The sequence below is a fragment of the Falco peregrinus genome, chromosome 20 (assembly GCF_023634155.1).
Source record: "Falco peregrinus isolate bFalPer1 chromosome 20, bFalPer1.pri, whole genome shotgun sequence".
In the NCBI taxonomy this organism is placed as follows: Eukaryota; Metazoa; Chordata; class Aves; order Falconiformes; family Falconidae; genus Falco; species Falco peregrinus.
The window spans coordinates 182,793-204,609 of record NC_073741.1 but is presented as its reverse complement, the minus strand read 5'-3'; the positions used below and the strand labels follow the sequence as shown (position 1 = coordinate 204,609).

At 55.4% G+C, this 21,817-nt stretch overlaps 2 protein-coding genes and 1 long non-coding RNA gene across 3 annotated transcripts; 2 read left to right on the top strand and 1 right to left on the bottom strand.

The window, feature by feature from the left end:
- LOC106112957 (E3 SUMO-protein ligase ZBED1-like) lies at positions 1-3,616 on the top strand (the record flags this gene model as incomplete). The annotated part of the gene is given in 1 exon segment (XM_055792484.1): positions 1-3,616. A coding segment is annotated over 1 exon segment (1,710 nt), but the record flags the coding sequence as incomplete, so codon positions are not given.
- Positions 3,112-15,258, bottom strand: ZNF541 (zinc finger protein 541). The gene is given in 15 exon segments (XM_055792463.1): positions 3,112-3,262; positions 3,630-3,808; positions 5,072-5,160; positions 5,525-5,600; positions 6,159-6,262; positions 6,503-6,645; positions 7,111-7,174; positions 7,843-8,031; positions 8,033-8,165; positions 8,790-8,951; positions 9,498-9,657; positions 11,061-11,119; positions 11,629-12,949; positions 13,552-13,842; positions 14,774-15,258. Coding segments are annotated over 15 exon segments (3,507 nt in total). The 5' UTR covers positions 15,160-15,258.
- Positions 15,259-17,393: 2,135 nt separating this feature from the next.
- On the top strand, positions 17,394-21,490 carry LOC114014179 (uncharacterized). The gene is made up of 5 exons (XR_008745029.1): positions 17,394-17,442; positions 17,806-17,850; positions 19,445-19,548; positions 20,407-20,581; positions 21,230-21,490. It is a non-coding gene; the product is annotated as an uncharacterized LOC114014179 (long non-coding RNA).
- The last annotated feature ends 327 nt before the right edge of the window (positions 21,491-21,817 follow it).

Genomic DNA, 21,817 nt, shown 5'->3' with positions numbered 1-21,817 from the left:
TCCTCAGCTCAGGAAAACGCCGGCAAACGATCCCGGCAAATGACGCCGCCGGAAAACGTTTACCACGCCGCGCCCTGCTCGGACCCACGCTCCGATATCATCCTGGAGCTGCTGTTGGAGATGATTTTCCGGGATTTGCACCCTCTGTCCGTGGTGAAGGATAAAGGTTTCGGGCTCCTGGTGGGATACCTGGAGCCCAACTTTGCCTTGCCGGTGCCGGCGCAGCTGGCCAGCATGCTGCGGCACCGCTACACTGTGATGAAGCGGCAGCTGGAGCGGTACCTGCAGCCGGCGCAGGCCGTGGTGCTGTGCGTGGAGCTGTGGCCATCACTGTTGGGCCCGCTCTACCGCAGCGTCAGCGCTTGCTTCATCGACGGCGAGTGGCGGCGAGCGCGGTGCGCCCTGGAGACGCGGCCGGCGCCGGAGGGGGAAGGGGAGGCGGGTGAGGGGCTGTGCGCTGTCCTCTCCAAATTCGGCGCGTCCGGCAAAGCCGTTTTCTGCGTGATGCGGGACGCGGCGGCGGACGCGGCGCAACCGCAGGGCTGGAGCGGTCTGTGCTGCGCCGCTCGCACCCTGCACCGCTGCGTGGCGGCGGGGCTGGAGGTGGAGCAGGTCCGGGAAGCTCTGGGTGCCGCCCGCGGCATCGTGCGGTATTTCCAGCAGGACGCCAAAGCCACCGGGTCCTTGAACGGGAAGTTGGAAGCCACCAAGAGGACGAGGCTGAGCCTGGCGCTGGACGCGGAGGCGCGGTGGCTGAGCACGGCGGAGATGTGCGAGAGCCTGCTGGAGCTCAAGTGGGCCGTCATGGCGGTGCTGGAGGAGCACCCCGAGGGCGCGGCGGCCGCGCCGCGCTTGGCCGATGGCCAGTGGAAGCTCCTGCAGGACCTGGTGGGGGTGCTGAGGACCGTCAGGATCGCCGTCGCCTTCCTGCGGGAGGAGCAGAACGCCTCCATCTCCTCCCTCCTGCCCTGTGTCCACGGCGTCGCCGCCGCCATCGGGCAGCAAGCGGAAGAAGCCGGCACCGGCGCCGTCATCCGGACGGTGGTGGGGAACATCAGGGCGGAGCTGAGGCGGTGCTGGGGGTCGGCGGAGGACGAGAAAGTTCTGGAAAACCCGGCGGTTATCGCCTCCTTTCTGGACCCGCGCTTCAAGGAACTGAGGTTCCTCAGCCCGGCGCTGCGCAACGAGCTCCATCAGCGCGTCAAAACCATCTTGTCGCAGATCTCCAACCCCCAGGCCCCCGCCGGCGGCCGCTTTTGGACGCTCTGCTGGGACTACAAAGCCGAGGGGGGGGAGGGCAACAGCCAGCCCCCTGCCCCCAAGGAGCAGAGCGCCAGCGCAGCGCCGCAGAGCCCCTATGATATCCTGCTGGGGAAGGATCCGACGGAGAGCATGCCGGAGATCCACCAGCAGCTGGAAAATTACATCGTGGAACCGCTCTGCAAGCGCAGCACCAACCCCTTGGACTGGTGGAAGAATAACGAGCACCGCTTCCCGGCCGTGGCGCGGCTCAGCCGGCACTTCCTCGCCATCCCCGCCACTGCCACGCCGCCCGAGCAGGCCTTCGCCACCGGCGAGAGCGCCCTGCAGCACCGGCGAGCTGGCCTGGCGCCGGAAAACCTGGACCAAATCCTCTTCTTGCACCAAAACTTTGATTTTCTGGACGTCGTCAGGAGGGGTAACGATCCTCGCCACAGAGCCCTGCGCTAACGCGCGTGGAGGGACACCAAACCCACCCCGAGCGCCGCCAAGGGATTATTTTTTTATCCCCAAATCCCACCTACGCGTTGGGGTAACCGCCTCGGCGCGAGCCACAGAGCCCACGAGCGCTTTTCCACGCGTAAACCAACTCAGGCCTCATCGCCGCAGCTCAGCACCATAACATCCGTCAATCAGAGTGCTCGTCCCGCCGCACCCCATTTTATTTCCTTTTTTTCTTTCCTTTTTGGAAGGAAACGGGCGCTTCCAGCCGCGCAGCGTCTCCCCGGCGTTGCTGCCGAGACGCGCAGCCCGCCTCGCCTGCCGAAAACATCGGCGATGGAAAAGCCCGGCCTTGTTTTCGCCAGGCGGCTGCTTTCCCTTCGGGATCAGATAAAAAAAGTTTTTTGATTTGATTTTTTTATAAATACAAGGGTTGGGGGGGAAGCAGAAGGAAAACGATCAACGCTCCGCAAAGCTGCCGTTGGGTGAAGGAACTGCCCCAGAGATCATCCTTTAAAGAGGAAAACGGAACTGAAATACGCGTCGGGTCATACTGGATGTGAGTATTTGGGAAAAAACACAGAAAAGCCATGAAAATCTGTGGCCTGGCAACAAGGAAAACGCCTTTTATCCCTCTAATGCCAGCAGAGACACGACTCTTATCAAATTCCTTTGCTGAATTAATCAAATCCTCGGTTTTCCGGCACCCGAGGCAGCGTCAGTGATGCGGCCGCACACCAAGCGGCGTGCTGCCGAAGAACAGGCGCAGGTTCAGGCCAGCAATCAAACATAACGAACTTTAATGGTTTAATTACCGCTGGCGTAACAGGCAAGGGCAGTCCAGAAGCGGCTGGGCTCGGGGGAGCGCCACGCGCGAGGTCCCGATGCGCCGCGGGGCTTCGCGACAGGACCGAGGCGTTCGCGACGGCGGCGATTTCTCATTAATTTCCCTGTTGTGCCTCTTTCTGCCCCAGAAGCACGGGCTGAGGGCGCTCAGCGGGAGTTTTAGACGGAGGCAAAGGACTCCTGGAAGCAAAAGCAGATGGAAGTTGCTCCCGGGATTTGTATTTTGCTATTTCAGTCCCAAAAAACAGGCTGTGCTCCCCCAGCCCCACGCACTTGGCGCCCGGGGCGATGCCTCCGCGGCTCTTTCTGTCAAACAACGCTGAGAAAACCCAAATCCATTTTCAAAAAAAACACGTGCCGGGCACAATGCTGCAGCTTTTCTTCCCCAAACCCCTTTTCGTGGATGTTCTCCGCACCGGGTGGTTTTCTCCAGCAGGAAAAGCCCAGGTTGATTTTCTGGGATCGGTGCGACTCCGCCAGGGCTCCAAGGCCAGAGAACGTCGGAGTTTGGGGTTTTCTCCTGCACCAACGAACCTGGTGGCTGCTCCAAAATCCTGTTGCCCGTCAGTAGCAGAAGCAGCCGGCAGCCTTTGGGTCTTGTCCAGCTTCGACGCCGCTTCCAGATGCTTCTGGAACCATTTCGTCTTCAGGCGGCTTCACCTGCGGGCGGTGCTTCTTCATATGAGCGTTCCTCCCTTTTATCTTCTCAAATACCCTGGAAATTAGAAAACAAACCAGGATTTTTAATTTATTTTTTTTTTTTAAGACGATAAACACTGTTAAACAAGCTTTGCTCTTTCTATTTTGGTGAATTTCTGTGTTATTTTGACGCGTGGTACGGCAGGGTTCCAGCGCTTCGTGCCGCCGCTGTGCGGAACGTCGGCGTTGTTTTCAACAAGACAGATATTTGGGTCAAAAGTTGGTTGTAAAATTCAAATAAAAGCGCAAGGTGGCCAAAAGGGGCAGGGGCGGCCCTCCCGGCGCTCGCAGCTCCGCTTCCCCACGTCCCCCTAGGCACAAACTCCATCACTTTCAATCCCTTTTGGCCAAAAGCGGCAGGTTTCTAGAAGATTCTTAGCTACCTTCCACACAGGCTGCAGGGAAACATGCTCTGGTTGTCGGCACTTCCAGCCTGGCACTGAGCCTCGTCCCGACGGTGGGATGTGCTGCCTGCGTCGCGGGGCATCTTTTTCTCCCTCTTCCGCTTCATTTTCCCGTCTTCCTTCCACAGGAGGCAAAGCCGCTGCGGGTTCCAAACAACCTGTAAACCAGAGAGGCCTTAATTAATTTTTTTTCCTTCTCTTCGGAAAGGTGAGGGTTGCTAAAGTAGGGGGGGGAAAAAATAGTTGAAACGGTAAAAAATGCTACTTGTAGCGACGGTAAAAAAAAAAAAAAAACTGGAAAAATCCCTGCGCGGCTCGGGCGGCTGGAACGCGTGGCGTCCAGCGCGAAAAGGCATGAGCCCAGGTGAAGTCCTCCGAGCGCTGAAATAGCCAAAAATCGGGGTGACAACACAGGCCTTGAAGGAAAAATAGATATTTACACCACCCTAAGGGGAACGGCACTTTCCTCCACAAAAAAAATAAAAAAAAGCAAAAAAACAGGGTTAAAGCATAGAATTCCTGAGCACTGTTGATCCGGGGTTGCGCAGTTCTACCATAAAAAAACCCAAAATATCTATTTCTGTGCCCAAAACTCCTGTTTGGAGGCCGGGAGCGGCTCCGAGTCACAGACTATCCCTGGCCACCCTCAGCGACAAGTCTAAGGAGAGCAAACGGGCTCGTTACCGTTAGGAAGGGATCGGGAATTAATTAAACGGGCAAGGGTGCCCGCCCTCGGGAATTAATGCTGCCTGTAACGAGTCAGGAGCGCGTTCTCGGCGCCGACTGTGGGATGCTCTGCGGTTCCAGATTATTCCCCAGAGGAACTTTGGGAAAGTGGCAGCGGAATCGAACCCCGGGCACCCCCGGCAGTTTTTCTACCTTTTTTTCAGCCTCTTCCACCTTGTGTCTCTTGAGCTTTTTTCCTATGACTCGACTGTAGGCAAATTTAGCACTTTTTTTCCAGATATAGTAATATTCAACACACTGGGACACACTCTTAGTCTGAATCTATTGCGAGAAAAACAGAAGCAACCCATCATGGAAATACCGTAGCAAAATATTGCAGGCACAGACACACAACAAAACTATCTAAAAGGGGGGTTTTGGTGGGTTTTTTTTCCCTTTTCCCGTCCTCTCCGGTTACCGTGCCGCGGGAGCCCCGGCGGACGCACTGAGATGGGAGAGAAAACAAACCTTCCCGCTCGGAAAAGGCTGGAAGGGCCAGAAGCACGCGTGGGCAGCGCGGGGTTTTGATATGATTTAATTCTCTCTGGTATTTGGTACCGGAGATATTCGATATTCTGTTGTAATCGGGCACGTCGTCTTGTAGCGGCGTGTTTTTAGCATTCGGGAGCGAGCGTGAGGTTTCGGAGGATGGGATCCCGTCGCAGCCCCGGATCCACTCGATCAAAAGGTTTTACCTTCTTCTGTATCAGGTGGAAATCCTTCCCGTGGGCAGCGAGCGCCTCTTCAAACAGGTCCTTCTCCAGAGAGCTCCAAGCAGCCGAACCTGGCAGCAAACACCGAGGTGCCGATCCTCGTTAAGGTCGCTCGCTGCCTAATTAAAGCCAGCGCAGCCCTCGACCCGCGTTCCCGACATCCCTCCTCCTTCCCAAAGCCATAACCAAACCCAGCAGCCAATTAATTAGCAACGACCCTTATTACCACCAGCGGATCCGGAAGGGTACGGCTCGGCGCGCTTCTCCCATTGGGTGTCACTGAGATCACACACACACCCCCCCAGCCCAAAAAACTGCCCCAAGCGATGGGGAGCGTTGTTTTTTTAAAAAAAAAATAAATAATTTTTTCACATCAGAGTACAGACAGGGAACTTGGCATCCCGGGGGAAGGAAGAACCGTTACTTCCAGTTTACCTGTGTAGTGATAATCAGCCAGCGGATGAGATCCCGATTTCTGCGGCACCCCAAAAAGCAGCATCTCCAAAGCCTCCTGCGGGATTTAACGTGAAAAAATAATAATTTAGGTTCCCCACCAGGGAAGCAAGAGTGCTTCAGGATGGCCTCAGCTCACAGAAACATTTCCTCAAGCCACACTGGAGCGTTGTACGGAAAGAAATCCCTCGGGATATGCCCCCGGGGACCTGCCACCCCCTCCAGGAGATTTCTCTCCGCTGGAGTCGTTCGGGGCTCGTCCCGTGCTCGCGGAGATGCTGCGCACACCGAGTCCTCCCACTGGATTTGGTCGTTCAATCCCTTCCTCAAAGCACAGGGAGAGGAGCAGAACCGGGGCGAGGAGCACCCGGGGTGTTTGTCCAGAGCAGACCTGGGGCTTTAGCGGTGTTAATTATTCTCCAAATCATCACCTATTTATCTAAGAGCTGGTTTTATCAATTAAGGCGGGGGGATGCGATGCCCAGAGGCGTTAATGCAGACTCCGGCGAGGTGCAAGAACTCCGTGGGTTTAGCAAAGAGGCTGGATTCCAGCCTGCGGAAAACCGGGAGCGATTCCCAGCGCCCTCGGGACGGCGGCCGACGCGCGGCTGCTTACCAGGACGTTGCTCTGCGCCTCGTGCAGGCAGTGCAGGGCCAGCTCCAGGTTCATTCCTCCCCCCGGCACGGCGCTGGAGCAGGCCACGTGGAGCAGTTCGGTTACTACAAACGCAACGAAACCCAACCCAACGTCAGTTTGGGGCGAGAGAAAAATAAAAGGTGAAGCGGAAGGAAAAAAAATAAAAGGTGAGGCGGAAGGAAAAAAAATAAAAGGTGAGGCGGAAGGAAAAAAAATAAAAGGTGAGGCGGAAGGAAAACGGGGAGAAGTGTGGCAGATGGGCTGGAGACCAGGAAAAGGCATGGGAAAAAAAATAATTAGCAGCTCGTTAGAGCACGAGAGACCTCTGTCCTGCGTGGCTGGGTTAGTGGCGATGTCTCCCCAGGGCTTCCACACCAAGAGCCCTGCCTCTCCGTCCTCTTCCAGGCTGGATCCACACCGGAGCTCCGGTATCTCTGCCTGAAACTGGCTCCCAATGTTGATGTGGCTAAAGGAAGGAGGAAGAGGAGGGGAGGAAGGCAAGGTACATCACGACAGCTGGCGGTCGCAGGGGCTCCGAGCGAGGATAAACACAGCACGCACACCAGCCGCTTCCAAAAAAACCCAAAAAACCAAACCACGACCAGCTTCCACGGTTGCTTCTCAGCCCGCAGAGTGTCACCGCGCCACCCCCGTCACCCTCTTGTCTCCCATCAACTGGAAAAATTCCTTCTGCTTTCCTCAAAACCTGAGCAAAAGGCGTGAGGGGCGCTTTGAGACTAATGGGGAGCAGGAGGAAAGGGGGGAGGCTGCGACCACAGGTGAAAAACGGCGCCCGAGTGTCGCGTGGCGCGAGGGAGGGGGGGGCGTTTCCAATAAAATCAAGATTAAATAAAACCGAAACGACGGTTCCCTCCTCGCCCGCGGCCCCCCAACGCTTGCCCATTACTCCAGCCACCACGCCACGACTCACGGCTGGACGCTGACTTTGGTGGTCTCGTTCATGAGACAAAGGCCAAGGTCCCCAGACGCTCCGCCTGAAAGATACCAAAAAAAAAAAGGTCCCTCCAGGTAAAGGGATCAATTCCATGTCGAGGGATCACCCCCCAGCCCACGCAACCATGGAATGTTCCAGAACTCTGAGCACATCAGCTCCAAGCACCACCAAGCCTTGCTGCTAAGCACCGTATCCAGGAGTCCCACCCCCCCTGGCCAGCCCAGCCACCTTTTCCACGAAGAAATTCTTCCAAAATTCCCACGTAAACCTTCCCCCGGGGCAGCTTGAGGTTTCCCCTTGTCCTACCACCCGCCCAAACCCCCTGCCGGGTGACACCCCTCCCCCCCAAATTCTCCTCCGCAAAAAATACCGAGCAGAATCTGAACCCAGGGGAAAGTGTGCTCGCAGGGCTGACACGCGGGCGTCCTCCCCACGTTGACATTGGGCTTGTTTTGGTGCAACCACAATATATTTTTTAATATTTAGGAAAAGGGAAATTTGCACCAAATAGCAGTAAAATAAAAGCAGCGTCACCAAAAGCGACGGTTAAACTGCCCCACGTAAACGGCCGGAGTGGATCCCCCAGGAAGGTGGTTGCCCACTCGATTTCTAATGGATCTTGGAGGAAAGCACTTTAGATCCAGTTCCTGCAGCCTGTAGGGCAGCCAGCCGGGTTCCCCCTGGTCCCGTTCTGGAGGATGGGATTACCTAGGACGGTGCTGAGCAGCCGGCCGGGATCACCGCGGGCGGAGGACGAGCAGAGGGTGCTGAAATAGAGGCCAGATCCTTCCCGCAGGGGGCTGAGCATGGGAGGGGGCGTGTAGGGGGAGCGCTGGAGCAAGTCCCGCAGCAGGTGATCCACCAGGATGGTGGGCGAGCGGAGGGTGCTCCGGTAGCAACCTCCCAGCCCCGGCGGGGCGTCGGGGGGCCGCCGGAGGAGGGATGAAAAGGGATTTTGGCCGCAGCAGCTTCATTTGGTGGTGCAGGTTGGCTCCCGGGTCCTTCCCATCCACGCCGTCCTTCCCGCTAACCTGGACAAGGCAATTCCAAGCAAAACATCAAATCCCTGCATCCCAGGAAGGAAGCAGGAGGCGTCCGAGGTGCTTGAAAACTACTTTTGTAGTCAGAGAGGGCTGGAAGGGGGAAAAAGAAAAAGGGAAAAACCTGGGAAATAGTCTTGGAATTCTTTTGTAGTCAGAGAGGGCTGAAAGGGGAAAAAAGAAAAAGGGAAAAACCTGGGAAATAGTCTTGGAATTCTTTTGTAGTCAGAGAGGGCTGAAAGGGGAAAAAGGGAAAAAACTGGGAAATAGTCTTGGAATTCTTTTGTAGTCAGAGAGGGCTGAAAGGGGAAAAAAGGGAAAAAGGGAAAAAATTGGGCAATTGTCTTGCAATTCTTTAAATCGCCCAGGAAATCTCCGAGCATTTCCCTAGGCTCTGCATCCGTCCCACATCACACCGCCGACACATCCCACGCCACCTTTTTATTTCCGTGCAATTCAAGGTGACAAACAAGTTATTTCCAAGGAATTTCTGGCCGTGGGTCCCAGGATCTGCCCGCGGCCGCCGCGTCGTTTGCGTGGGATTTGAGGGAGCGATTCCAGCCCAGTGCTACCACGAAATCACGGGAAGGCCGGAGGAACGCGACGGCCGCTCACCTCATTCCCGGCTGGTGAGCTCGTAGCCGACACCGGAACAGAGACGGGAATGACCAGAGGAGCCACCGGCACGTTCCCTGATGGCATCCAGGGTTTGGAGGGCTGGTTCCCATCTCCGGCCGCGGGGAGCCAGAGGTGGCTGGCACCTCCTGCGTGGCACACCTGACCACAAACACAAGGGTATGAGGACAGCAAAGCGCTTCGCAAACAACTCGCTTCTGCTTTCTCCGAAATAACAACGATAGTAAGAGCTACTACGCCGAGTAAGCCCCTTTAAGTGGGAGCCCGGAACGGGGATCCTTGCTGTGCCCGCTCCCGTTTCCCCAAGCGCCCAAGTTCACGCTCTTGGCTAGAAAAAAGCTCCCCCCAAGATGTAAAATAAAACTTAAACCCAGAATCGGCTACAGAAGCAACGAGCCGAGCACCGGGCCATGGTGCCACGGTGCGGCCGGGGGCTTGCGGTGGTTTCTCACTCCGGCGAAGCGGCTTTTCAAACTAACACGCCACCGTTTAAAAATTATTTAAGAGCATCCACTGAAGGGCTCCAGCAGCGCCACGCTCCTGGATCTTTTCCTCAAATTCCCAGGATAAGGGGAAGTCACTCCCAGCTTTTATCACCACGCACGAGGTTTAAAAAATAAATTCCTCGGGACCTTGATTTAAATTCCTGTCGAACGCCAAGCGCTGAAGGATTCCAGCCCCCGTTACCTGCTGCTCCTCCTTCCCTTGCGCTGAGTGCCAGCGCTCACCGCCAAAACGCCCGTGGCTCTCCAGGCCCTTCCCGGTGGAACGGGGCCGAAGGCAGCTCCGGCAGAGAACATCGCTTTCGCAGCCGCTGCCGTCCACCGGAGCGGCACCGGTGCTGTCGCTAGGTGAAAAATTGAGATAAAGGATGGGAAATGAAGATTAGAAAGTGGAACCACTTTTAAAATGGAGATTTCATCGCGATCAAGGTTAGAGCCACGCGTGTGTTTCCCGCCAGAAAGCTCGGTTCGGGTGGGAAATGGCTGCAGTTCGTTTAGCAACGAGAGAATTTAATTAGAGGGAAACCCCCGGCAGGGCATCACTCAGCGGCGTTACAAAGGTGCAGCTTTAAATCAGGGATGCGGCCGCCTCTTCCGAGCGTGAATTATACCCGTTAACCGATAACGCACAAATATTACTTCCAATATTAGGTATACAACTTCAAAAAGAATCATAAAACTTTTTAACTGCCACACCACGGAAGAACAATCTGCTTTAAAAACTCCAGGAGCGTTTTCTTTAAAAAACACACATGTGGCCAGACTACCAAGGCTAGCTGGAGCAGGTAACTATTTTCACGATGAGCCACGACTTTTAATTTGCCACTCAAAAGTGACAAAGTAATTCTTAATGAGGCAGCAGCTCCCTTAGCCGTGACAGTTCGCAACAGGCGGGCAGGGCACCCCTCCCAAGGCCGCGTGGGGACCTCGCCGCTGCTCAGAAGGACGCAGAAAATAATTTTTTTTTTTTTTTTTCCCCCAGAAGGGTGCAGAATATTAAAATCTCTTTTTTTTTTTTCTTTTTTCCCCCCATGGAGCAGCTTGCTTTCTCGCTCAGCAAACGGCAAAGCCACCCAGGCTGGGCAGGAAGGTGGCAGAGCTGCGATTTAGCGACAGAAAACTCCACAGGCCTGCGGCCCCGGCACCAAAGGGAAGCGGCAGCCACCAAAGAAGAGGGAATGACGCGGTTTTTTCTTCAGCAGAGAAAACCATTCTGACTCTAAATCACCAACTGACTCTAAAAATAATCATAAAATCAGCTAATGGCTTCGAAAACCTAAATTCAGGGCCTGCCTCCATGATTCTAACACAGGAATTCTCCTTGCAGCCTGGCGGGTCACCAGGAATGCGACTGAGAGCAAAGCCTCTGCCCGCTGGGAAACCCTTGAAGGAGGGGAATCCCTTCACCTTATCCCAAATCCGCATTTTTTTCCTTCCCTGGCAAATCTGGGGGCTTTTGTTGTTGTAATGTGTGAAAAGAACAAGCTCAGTCGTTCCTTATTGCGTCCTAAACCATCTTCAACACTTCACACAAGCCACCTGCCCGCCACACTGCGCCGGTTTGACCGCTGCCAGTTCGGAATTAGGTCGAAAGTCTCCTTGTTCTAATTTAAACACCTATTGATTAGCTGGCCGGATGAAAGGGCTACATTAAATCTCAGCCCCCGAGGGAAAAGGGCCCGAGAAGGTGCTAAAACACGCTCTAGAAACCACCAGCCCCCGCAAAACTTGAGCACGAGCGGCTTACCGGCCGGCCGGCGAGCGAGCTCCCTCCGCTGCGTGTGTCAGGGTGTAGATGTTGCCACCCTGTGGGTAAAAAGAACCAATAAATCGAGGGCAGCTGTTGTTCTGCCCGCCAGCAAAGCTTGAAAATATAACCAAAAGCGAAACAATAAAATAAAACCGACAAAAATAAAAGTTACTCCGTTTCGGAGAAGAGGAACAGAATGTTTTCTCCAGGAAAATAACGCACAGCGAAGCAGCGCTCATTAATAAATCCTGGAAGTCTGGGCAGTCAACTCCCAAGGCCACTGGCCCGCCTGCCAAGGCCACCGGCCCGTCGCAGTGGCCTCAAGAAGCCGGGTGAAAGGCCACGTTGTGACACAACCCAAGCCTTGATCTCGTTCAATTACTTCAAAACCTTTGGCACGGGATTAATTAATGTTTTCAGAGTGCTCTGGATGCGTAAAGTGCCGTTATTGGGGAATCCAGAGCTGCCAGCGCAAACAAGCAGCGCCGAGAAGCGCGTGGGAGGGCAGTGAACGCGATACAAGCGCGGGTGGAGCGGAACGGATCGGAAGAGCGCGGTGCCGTACTTGAATCCTGTTGAAGATGGTGAGCCGGCGCGGCACCGGAGCCGCGGGGAAGGACGCCATGGCCACCTGGCTCGGGGCAGCCAGCTTCTCCCTGCGGCTGGCCGGCGGACGCCAGGACCAGCCGGTCCTCGCCGGCGCTTTCCTGGCTGTCTCGGCGCTACCGTCGTTACTCTTCTCTTTTTTCAAGGTAGAAAGCTCGTTTTCTGGCTGGTGGGAGCAGGGAACGGCCTGTCGGAGGTGCGTGGAAAGCCCTTGGTACCCCGTCGGCTGCGGACGCTGGGAGGCGAAGGCAGGCCGTGGCTGTCGGAGCAGGTTTGCTGCCAGGCACGCGGCCCCCGGAGCTGCCGGTGGGGATGGAGCCAGCGGAGAGTCAGCGATGGCCTGGAAGAGGTGCTGCTGCGGCATCTGCAGCGGCCCCGGGCATGCAGCGGGCTCCGGGGGTTTGGGGAAGAGCTGCCCGCCCTCGTCACGCTTCGAAACCTCCGGAAAACTCGGCTCCTCGGCGTTCTCCAGCGGGCAGGAGGCGTGGGGTTCCGCTGATTGAAAGATTTCCTCAAAACAACCCAGGGCCGGCTCGCTCAGCGCATCCTCTTTGGCTTTAAGTGGCGCAGCAGGGACAGGCGAAGCATCCGGACGCTCGTCGGCTGCGGCAGGCGGCTCGCAAGCAAGGCAGACGCTGTTCCTCTCGGATTTAGCACACACCGGCACGTTTCTCATGCACTCAAAGTTATCACTCGAGCGGTTTTCAGGTTTTCGGGGGGCAGGAAAACATGGCAGGGTGCTGTCAGGACAAGGCTGCAGCCCCGCAGGCTCCGAAATAAAAGACACCGTGGTGAGATCAATCGCCATGTTCTCCCACGGTGCAACCACAGGCACCTCGGTGGGATTTGTGACACTGGAAGAAGCGGCATCCCTCTGGCACGAGGAGCAATCCCGCGAGAAATCATCCTCCGCCAGCCCGCTGCCGTCAGACGTGAGGCGGGAGGCCCGGCTGGGCCCTGGCGAGGCGGCGTCCGCGTGTTCTGCGGAGGGGAAGGCACCTACGGGACAATTCTGACTCACGATGTCCCTCAGCAGGTCACTTTCGGGTGGGAAAGGGCCCGATTCCGAGCACGGAAGACGTCCCTCCGCTGATTTCCCACCACCTTGGCTACCCGGAGCGGGAAGGAGCGAGGGTTCCTCGCCGGCAGGAGCCTCCCTGCAGCTGTGCCGCAGCCCGTAATGGCGCCGCAGCGAATGGGGGTTGCAGTAACTCTTCTCACAGTCTGGTTCCGGGCAGATGAAAGGGGTTTTTTTCTGATGCGTCAACATGTGTCCGCTCCTGTAGCGAGGAAGAAAAGAAAATATCGTGTCTTAGCACACCCGAAGCACCGGCAGGACGCGCAGGGCGGTCACGGGGGTGGCTTTGCAGCCTGCAAGCGCGCGCAGCCACGCCGGCCAACATGGGCCCGTTACGACTGTCTCGTGTTTTCAAGTCGAAAACGGCGCAGACAGCAAAAATGAGGCGGGTGTGTCCCCCAAAATCAAGGGGAAGCTGTAAACCGCGGGCTGGCGCTTCGTAAAGGCACGTTTTAGGACGGCGCAGGTCCGCGGGCCATCGCTTGGTCCAACATGAAGCAAAATGGTGTTTTACTTAGTCCCGGACCAAGACCGGCCGCTGCCACAGGGTGCAGTGTTACAGATTTTTCCACAGCTGGGCAGAAATAGATGCTTTCCAGGGTTTTTTTCCCACACCAGGCTGCTCTGGAAAATGAAAAGGGAATTTGCATCTGGTAGTGAAGTCGGTTTGTAACCTCACTTCGCAGCGGTCGGTGGCCTGAAAAGGCACAAAGGCTCCCGAGTGCTGCGAGTTCTGGAACTGGGAAATAAACGGCGGCAGGAGCCGAGGTTCTTGAGAGCCGGCTAAGCCGAACGCCTACGTACAGGTGGTCCGGCCGCTTGAAGGCCTTGCTGCAGACGGCGCAGACGTGCAGCCGCTCCTGGCTGTGGCTCAGGCAGTGTTTGCTGAGAGCGCTGGCGCTGCCGAACACCTTCCCGCAGCGGCTGCAGCCCAGCGGCGAGCTCTGAGAGCCCAGGGGAGGCTCGCCGCTCCCCGCCGATCCGCTGCCGCCTCCTCCAGCCTCCTCCGGTCCCGCCAGCGCGGGAAGCTCCGGCTCTGAAAGAAGGGAGAAAGCGACAGCCGCTTTATTTACCTTTGCAATGACACACTTCTCGCTTTAGCGCTAATAAAAACACGTCTTTTTTCATAACACTTCTGTTGGAGGGCGCCGGCCTCACGGGCTGAATATCTGCACCAGAACGAGTAAGAAAGTCCCGCAAACCTGCTCCCTCTCTTACGATTTGTGGCTCTGGCGTCAGCTCCGTAGTAATAAAATAATAAAGAAATAAAGCAGCAGCTCAGCTGCTTAATTTCTGGGGTCTCCAGACACCTCCACCCTTGCACAGGTTACACCCTTCACCAGTCTGAACCTTGACACCGTGAATTTTACCGTCTTCCCCCTCTTTCTCGGGAAAAGAGGTTTGGGATCACCCCAAACGGTTTTGCTGGAGGTGCCGTACCGAGGGCAGTCTGACTAGGGGATAACCCCGGGGCTTCCCCAGACAATTCCAGGTTCCGCACCCACGAGCCGGTGGAAATACAGGCCCCAGTCGTTAGGGGAAAGTCTGATTTTCTCGTTTGAGCGCTGCTAGTTACAGTTTTACAGCCATTAGCAATTAAGTTATCCGTTCCCTCCAGAAGAACGTGTAACTCAAGGCGCTCTCCTCGCAACGGCAGAGCCAGAAAAAGCCCGTTCTGCTCAATCCATTTCACAGAGCGTTTGAAACGCGGAAAGAATTAAAGAGAACATCTCTCCTCCGCTGCGGGGAAAGATGTTCGCAATGTGTTTAGCAAATTTATCATTTTAATGCCTTCGCGTTTTCCGTTTCCAGCCAGAGGGCAGGTTGCAAGGACTCTTAAAAGAGCCAAAACCCAAAGAGATTCCTGCCTAGGGTATAATTGTAAGAAAAGAGGAGAGCAGCAAAGTTCCTGCGGAAGAGAGGGGTTATGATTATTATAATCTTCCACAGCCTTAGCAATCTGAACGTCATCTCCCAGGTAAAACATTCTCAAAGTGACAAAACCTGGAGCATCCACCTATTTTACCTGAAAGATCCTTCCGCACCGCGCCCGCACGCAGCTCCTAAATAACCCCAGCCGCTTCCACCTGCCAGAGACCCTTGAAAAGAAGCGAGAACGCGGAGCGCGGCGCACTCACCCTGCTGCCAGGGCTGCCAGTCTGACCCCTGGAGCTGGCCGGAGCCGCAGTCCTTCGCCAGGTAGAGGGAGAACACGTTCAGCTCGGCCTCCAGAGCGTCGCCGGCCGCATCGGCGTCCAAGCTGCTCAGCCCCGCGTAGCTCACGCCTTTCGCTGTCGGGCAGAGGTTGCAGTCGAGGGCCTCGCTGCAGAGCAGCTCCTGGCTTTCGGGAAATCCCGGGAGGTGCATCTCCAAATGAATCCCATTCTCATCGTCGAAGGGGTACTGGTCCATGCTCGCTGCCAGCCTTACGGCCAGCCGAAGGCAGTCTTGTTTACACCCAGAGCAAAACTCGAGGCTGCGAGGACCACCAAGCCGCCTAAAAAACCAAAAAACACACGAAAAATGAAGGAAGAGATGATTTGACATCACTCACCAATCCCCCCAACCAGTACGGCAACTGGGGTACCACCCACACCTTCTCGGAGAAGAAACCTGCAGCATCCCCTTCCCCGTTTCAGACACCCCACGGGCACGTTTGGGGTGACAAGGGGGTCTTCTTACAAAAAACCGTGCTAAGCCAAAGGGTGGAAGTGTTTCCCCCACCCCAGAAGAGGCTGAAAGCAGGGAAAGGCTGCCTGGGAACTGCAGTGGGATTCGGGGGGGCTTTTCCTGAGGGAAACGCTGCTCCTGGCCTTGCAGGAGGCTGTGGGACCACCCCAGGGATGGGGCTGGGGGGTTTCCCTGAGGGAAACCCTGATCCCCGCCATACCAGAGCCTGTGGGACCACCCCAGGGATGGGGTTGGGGGCTTTCCCTGAGGGAAACCCTGATCCCCGCCATACCAGAGCCTGTGGGACCACCCCAGGGATGGGGTTGGGGGGGCTTTCCCTGGGGGAAACACTGCTCCTGGCCTTGCAGGAGGCTGTGGGACCACCCCAGGGATGGGGTTGGGACAATGGGGGGCTTTCCCTGAGGGAAACGCTGCTCCTGGCCTTGCAGGAGGCTGTGGGACCACCCCAGGGATGGGATTGGGACCCAGGGGGGCTTTCCCTGAGGGAAACGCTGCTCCCAGCCTTGCAGAAGGCTGTGGGACCACCCCAGGGATGGGATTGGGACCCAGGGGGGCTTTCCCTGGGAGAAAAGAGGTTTATGGCCTTGCAGGAGGCTGTGGGACCAGCCCAGGGATGGGGCTGGGGGCTTTCCCTGGGGGAAATGCTGCTCCTGACCTTGCAGGAGGCTGTGGGACCACCCCAGGGATGGAGTTGGGGGCTCTCCCTGAGAAAAATGCTGCCCCCCATGTGGCAGGAGGCTGTGGGACCACCCCAGGGATGGGGCTGGGGGCTTTCCATGAGGGAAATGCTGCTCCTGGCCATGTATGAGGGTGTGGGACCACCCCAGGGATGGGGCTGGGGGCTTTCCATGAGGGAAACGCTGCTCCTGGTCGTGCAGGAACCTGTGGGACCACCACAATAATGGGGTTGGGGGTTTTCCCTGAGATAAATGCTGCTCCCCACCTTTCAGGAGGCCATGAGACCACCCCAGGGATGGGGCTGGGGGCTTTCCCTGAAGGAAACGCTGCTCCTGACCTTGCAGGAACCTGTGGGACCACCCCAGGGATGGGGTTGGCGGCTTTCCCCGAAATAAATGCTGCCCCCCATGTGGCAGGAGGCTGTTGGACCACCCCAGGGATGGGATTGGGACCCAGGGGGGCCTTCCCTGGGAGAAACGAGGCTTATGGCCTTGCAGGAGGCTGTGGGACCACCCCAGGGATGGGGCTGGGGGCTTTCCCTGGGGGAAACGCTGCTCCTGACCTTGCAGGAGGCTGTGGGACCACCCCAGGGATGGAGTTGGGGGGCTCTCCCTGAGATAAATGCTGCCCCCCATGTGGCAGGAGGCTGTCAGACCACCCCAGGGATGGGATTGGGACCCAGGGGGGCTTTCCCTGGGAGAAACGAGGCTTATGGCCTTGCAGGAGGCTGTGGGACCACCCCAGGGATGGGGCTGGGGGCTTTCCCTGAGGGGAACACTGCTCCTGGCCTTGTATGAGGGTGTGGGACCACCCCAGGGATGGGGCTGGGGGCTTTCCCTGAGGGAAACTCTGCTCCCCACCTTACAGGATTCTATGGGACCACCGCAGGGATGGAGTTGGGTGGCTTTCCCTGAGGGAAACCCTGCCCCCAGCCTTGCAAGCGGCAGCAGAGGCGGCCCCTCCCTGAGGGGAACACATCCGGGGGGAGGCAGGCGGGGGCTGCGCGTCTCCCATGGATTGGAAGGGGGGGGGGCGGGGCTACAGCCACCCCGGCAGTGGAGGGGCTGAGGTGAGGGGCTAAGGAAGGGGGGGAGGGGGAGAAAGATGGACACACACGTTCCTTACAGCGTGTACGAGGAAGGTCCCTCGGCGCCGCCGCCGTTTTCCCGCCGCCGTTTTCCCGCCCAGCCGCCGGCGCACGCGCGCTGACCCCGCCCCCCCACGCCCACCCGCGGCCGGGGCGGCTGCGCGCGGGCGTCACGTGACGGGAGCGGGCGGGAGGAGCTGTGGCGGGAAAACGCCGGAGTGAGGGGAAGGCGCCATTTTGTGAGGGTGAGGGTGAGGGGGAGGGGGGTGGGGAAAGGGGTGAGGGGCGAGGAGGAGGGTGAGAAGGTGTGTGGAAGGCACGGGGGGGGCCTGGGGAATGGGTGTTTATGCGAGGGGGAGAGGGGAGGTGTGAAGGGGGGGGAGGGGGGGGGGAGAGGGGTGGCGCTGGGTGGGCGGATGGAGGGAGTGGGGAGGGCTCTGTGTGAAATAAAGGTTCAAGGAACCCCTGCGACCTCTTTTTTTGCAGGGTTAGGGTTATTTAGGCGCTGCGGGGTGGTAAAAGGGGGAAATTTGGGAAGGGGGGGTGTGATTTAAAGAACGAAGTCAAAATTTCTTAGTGACTGAGTATCCTTTTTTTGGCAGCACTGGATGCACGGGCGATCCTTCTGCCTAACGCGCATGACTAAAGTAACTACCTTAATTAAATATTCATTGTTTTATTGTATCAATATAACGCCTGTACATACTCATTACCTAGCCCTGCCTACTCTCGCTTCGTATGTTAATCAGCTTATCAGCCCTTTGCGCTTGGGCAAATTCCTCCAAGAATTGTGGGCAGGGGTCTCTGGGAGGAAGGCCGTAGGTCTTCCTCGTGGTGTACGTTTCACCTTTTGCCTGGTACGTGATGGTTTTGCAAGTTTGCGGTGTTCTTATCGGTCTGAGCTAATTTATGTCCGTGTCGACCATCTGTTTCTTCTGCTTGTTTCTTTTAGTCGCTCCCTGTAGATAACTTATAAACAGGCCCCTTGTTAGAGAAAGTTAGAGACACAGACTCCTTCTTTCATCAGTGATTTCATTAATTATTTCTTTCAGACTATGGTTACATGACCTAATTACTATACCTACGTTCTTTGAGCAAATACAAGTTCTTAGCCTTGCTACAGGGCTGTACGGAGGTTTTCATAGCAGCTTTTGTTGTGCAACTACTAGTTTCATTAGAATATATTTCTTATATTCATTATATTTTAACTACAAGGTTTTATTCTATCCTAAAGTGAATTCATGCAGTATCAGGGGTGATGGTGTGGAGGGAGGATGCGTGGGGGGGTGGGGGTGGGGAAGGGACTGGAGATGTGAGTTATGGGGCAAAAACTGAGAAAACGTAGGCTAGGCCCAGGCAAGAGTAGATGGTTTTATCTAAGCTTCAAGCAAAAAACGACCAGCTGGGCATTTTGCAAGCAAGGAGTGACCAAATGTATTTTGTTGGGCATTTTGCAAGCAAGGAGTGACCAAATGTATTTTGTTGGGCATTTTGCAAGCAAGGAGTGACCAAATGTATTTTGTTGGGCATTTTGCAAGCAAGGAGTGACCAAACGTACCTCTCACCTGGGTGTTTTGTCGGCTGGCTTTGGATAAATTCTTTACCTCGTTTTATTACTCCCTTGTGAAACGGGAATATTGTCTCATGGGATGGCTGTTACCTTTCTACGGTGCTTGTAAAACTCCGAGGAACCCCGGTCTTTCAAGTGGAAAAGGGGTTGCAGCTCATCAGGATCGCTGTGAGCCCCCTCTCCAAGCTATTTCCAGCACCTTTTTGTTGGTTTTATGTTTGTTTTCCCTGTTGTTCGTTTCTTTTAACATTATGGTGTGAAGGAAATTGCTCGGTTTAGTTTTAGCGCGCTGTCCTTCTGTCCCAGGATGAGTGCTGGGCCATTCCTGGGTCCTTAATAATAATAACAACTTAATTGCACCAGTGCAAAAGCTGTATTATTGGTATTCCCATCTAATAATCCCTTGGGATTATTATCCCTTGGGATTATTATCCAATAATCCCAAGCATCCCTTGGGATTATTATCCAGTAATCCCAAACAGGATTAGTATCCAATAATCCCAAGCATCCCTTGGGATTATTATCCAGTAATCCCAAACAGGATTAGTATCCAATAATCCCAAGCATCCCTTGGGAGCCACCTGGATCCTAGCGAAGACATTTGGGAGAAGTTGGGGGGGGAAAAGGAAATAATAGAGGGAAATAAAACAATGTTTTTTTTAATTGGAAAGGTGTAGGAGCGACTCCGGCTGCTGCAGTCTAGTGGTTAAAGCAGGAACCACCTGTGAGGAGAGGCACAAACCTTTGAGCGTTCGGTTATTACTACATAAAAATGGTATGTAATTCTGTTAGTCATCAGGTATATTTTAAGCAAACCTAAAAATAGCGGCGTTTGGGGGGTTCGTTTGTGACTGTGCCATGCCAGGTTCCTCTCCAGAGTGAATGTTTGCGTCCACGGGGGTGTAATATAAATTAATTAGCACGCCGCGTGATGCAGCTGATGCTTTATTTCTTAAAAAGAAGGGGTTTTACCGAACTTTGGTGGGTGGGGGTGCAATACCGGTGGGTCATTTCGCTCTGCTGCAGGATTTGACCCCAGTTAAAGCTGGAAGAAGCTGTCCTGGTGAGGATTTCTATCCCGGGGGGAGCACTGAGCTGGGACAGAAATGTGTCGCGACGGTGGGATGCGACACCCCAGCGTGCTGCTGCGGTGAATTTCCCCTTGTCCTTCATCGTAAAAGCAGTGTTGGAAGTTTTTGGGGTTTGGTTTGGGGTTTTTTTTTTTTCCCCCCTGAGGAGTTGCTCGTAAAGTCACCGTTGTGAAAGGCATAATTCTTCGTTATGACGATGTTGTTAATGCTTCCCGCTTGGAAATCACCCCCAGGTTTTGAGGGCGCTGTTGATAGCAACATCCTTCGGGGGAAGAAGTCCTGTCCCGTGGGTTAATCAAATTATCGCTTACAGTGGCTTTGTGCCAACTGCTTTTTGCCTTGGCTTGTGGGTTGTTTTTTTTTGTTTTTTTTTTTTTTTTAAGGTAGGCTCCGCTGTGTTCAGTGCTCTGGGATGTAGGGTAAAAAAAAAAAAAAAAAAAAAAAAAAATTCCAAGACAAGGGTGCGTCGTGAAGCTTAAAGGTTTGTTGTGAGCGCTGCTGACGGTGGGTTTGTGTCTTTTTCCCCTTCCTGATAAAACCAGCTCGGAATCCTGCTCCTCCTCCGGCACCGTACCCGGTTGACGGCTCCCGGCGTTCCGGCGGCGAAGATGGAGCGATGGTGGCCGATGACGACGACGATGACAGCGTTCGGCTGGGCTGGCGCTGCGCTTTTATAGCGTAATGCACCAAAATAAAACCCCGGCAGGTCCCACCCAGGTACAAACAGAACGTATATCCAATTCAAATCCAACCAATCCAGGGGTATAAACAAAGCCCCAAGCCCGGCCTCTCGCAGATTAATTACTCGCACTGGTCAATCATATTTAACCCGCCTAATCAGGGCGCGGGCAAGGCGCCTGGCCCTGCCTCCCCCTGCCTGCACCTCGCCAATCCCGAGCGGAGCCTCCTCGCCGGCTCAACCAGTTTGTAACTGGGATGTCGAGGACCCTGGGCTGGGCAGGGCGCTGGGCTGCCCGGGCGCGCCGGTGGGGAGGCCGGGCCAGCGCGGCTCGGGGCTTTATCCCGACCAGAAATCCAGCTGAAAAATGGCAAATGCGGTTTGTTTTTTTTTTTTTTTTCCCCAGCTTGCCTTCAGCCGGAAGACTTTTTAAGCGTTGCTTTTCAATCCTGACGCTCCTTAAAGACAATTTCCCCTCTTTGTAAGTGAATATATAGAAAGATGTTCTCCACAGCGTTTTAATAAGCACTGCCTCCAAACGCCCCTCCGCGCACTTCGCTCTGGACCCACAGCTTAAAAACAGGATCAGGCCCGTCACAAATAACTAACGAGGAGTACGTGTGTCGCGGGCAAACCCACTCCTCCCTTCCTGGTTTTATTCCAAGCCATTTTTATTTCTCATTCAGGAATTAGCCAGGGAAATTTATATTACGAAGGCGTGATTTACGCCGGTGGAACCTAAACAAGAAATTTGACGGGGGAAAGCCGTTAGCTGCGTGACGATGTAAATCGGATGGGGTTTACGGTCGCTGTCTCTCCTTTCGCTCCGTCAGTGCTACTTTTGGTGTCCCGTGCGTGTGTTCTTTGTCCTGGTGACACGGTCCTGAGTGAATTAAAAGTAATTGAGAGCCTTTTATTGGTTTATCTTCCCTGGCTATAAAAATAATAGGGGCGATGGGAATTTAAAAAAAAACAACAACCGGGGCCTCAGGGGGTCTTTGCCACCCCGTTTGGTTTTTTTTTTTTCTGTCCTCAGCACCTGTGTCGATGCCTGTGCTGAGCTTTCTGCAGAGCCTCCCTCTAAAAACACTTTTAAAAAAAAAAAAAATAATTTTTTTTCCCCCCTCGCTCCGAGCTGGGATCATCATTTGCTGGATGCGATGGGTAAAAAATTGTGTGTCAACAGCTTTTTCTCTCGGCAGGGCCCGACTCCGCCGCCAGCGACGCAGGGTGGGACGCGAGGGGGTGAGCCCGTTCGCCGGGGCGCAGGGCCC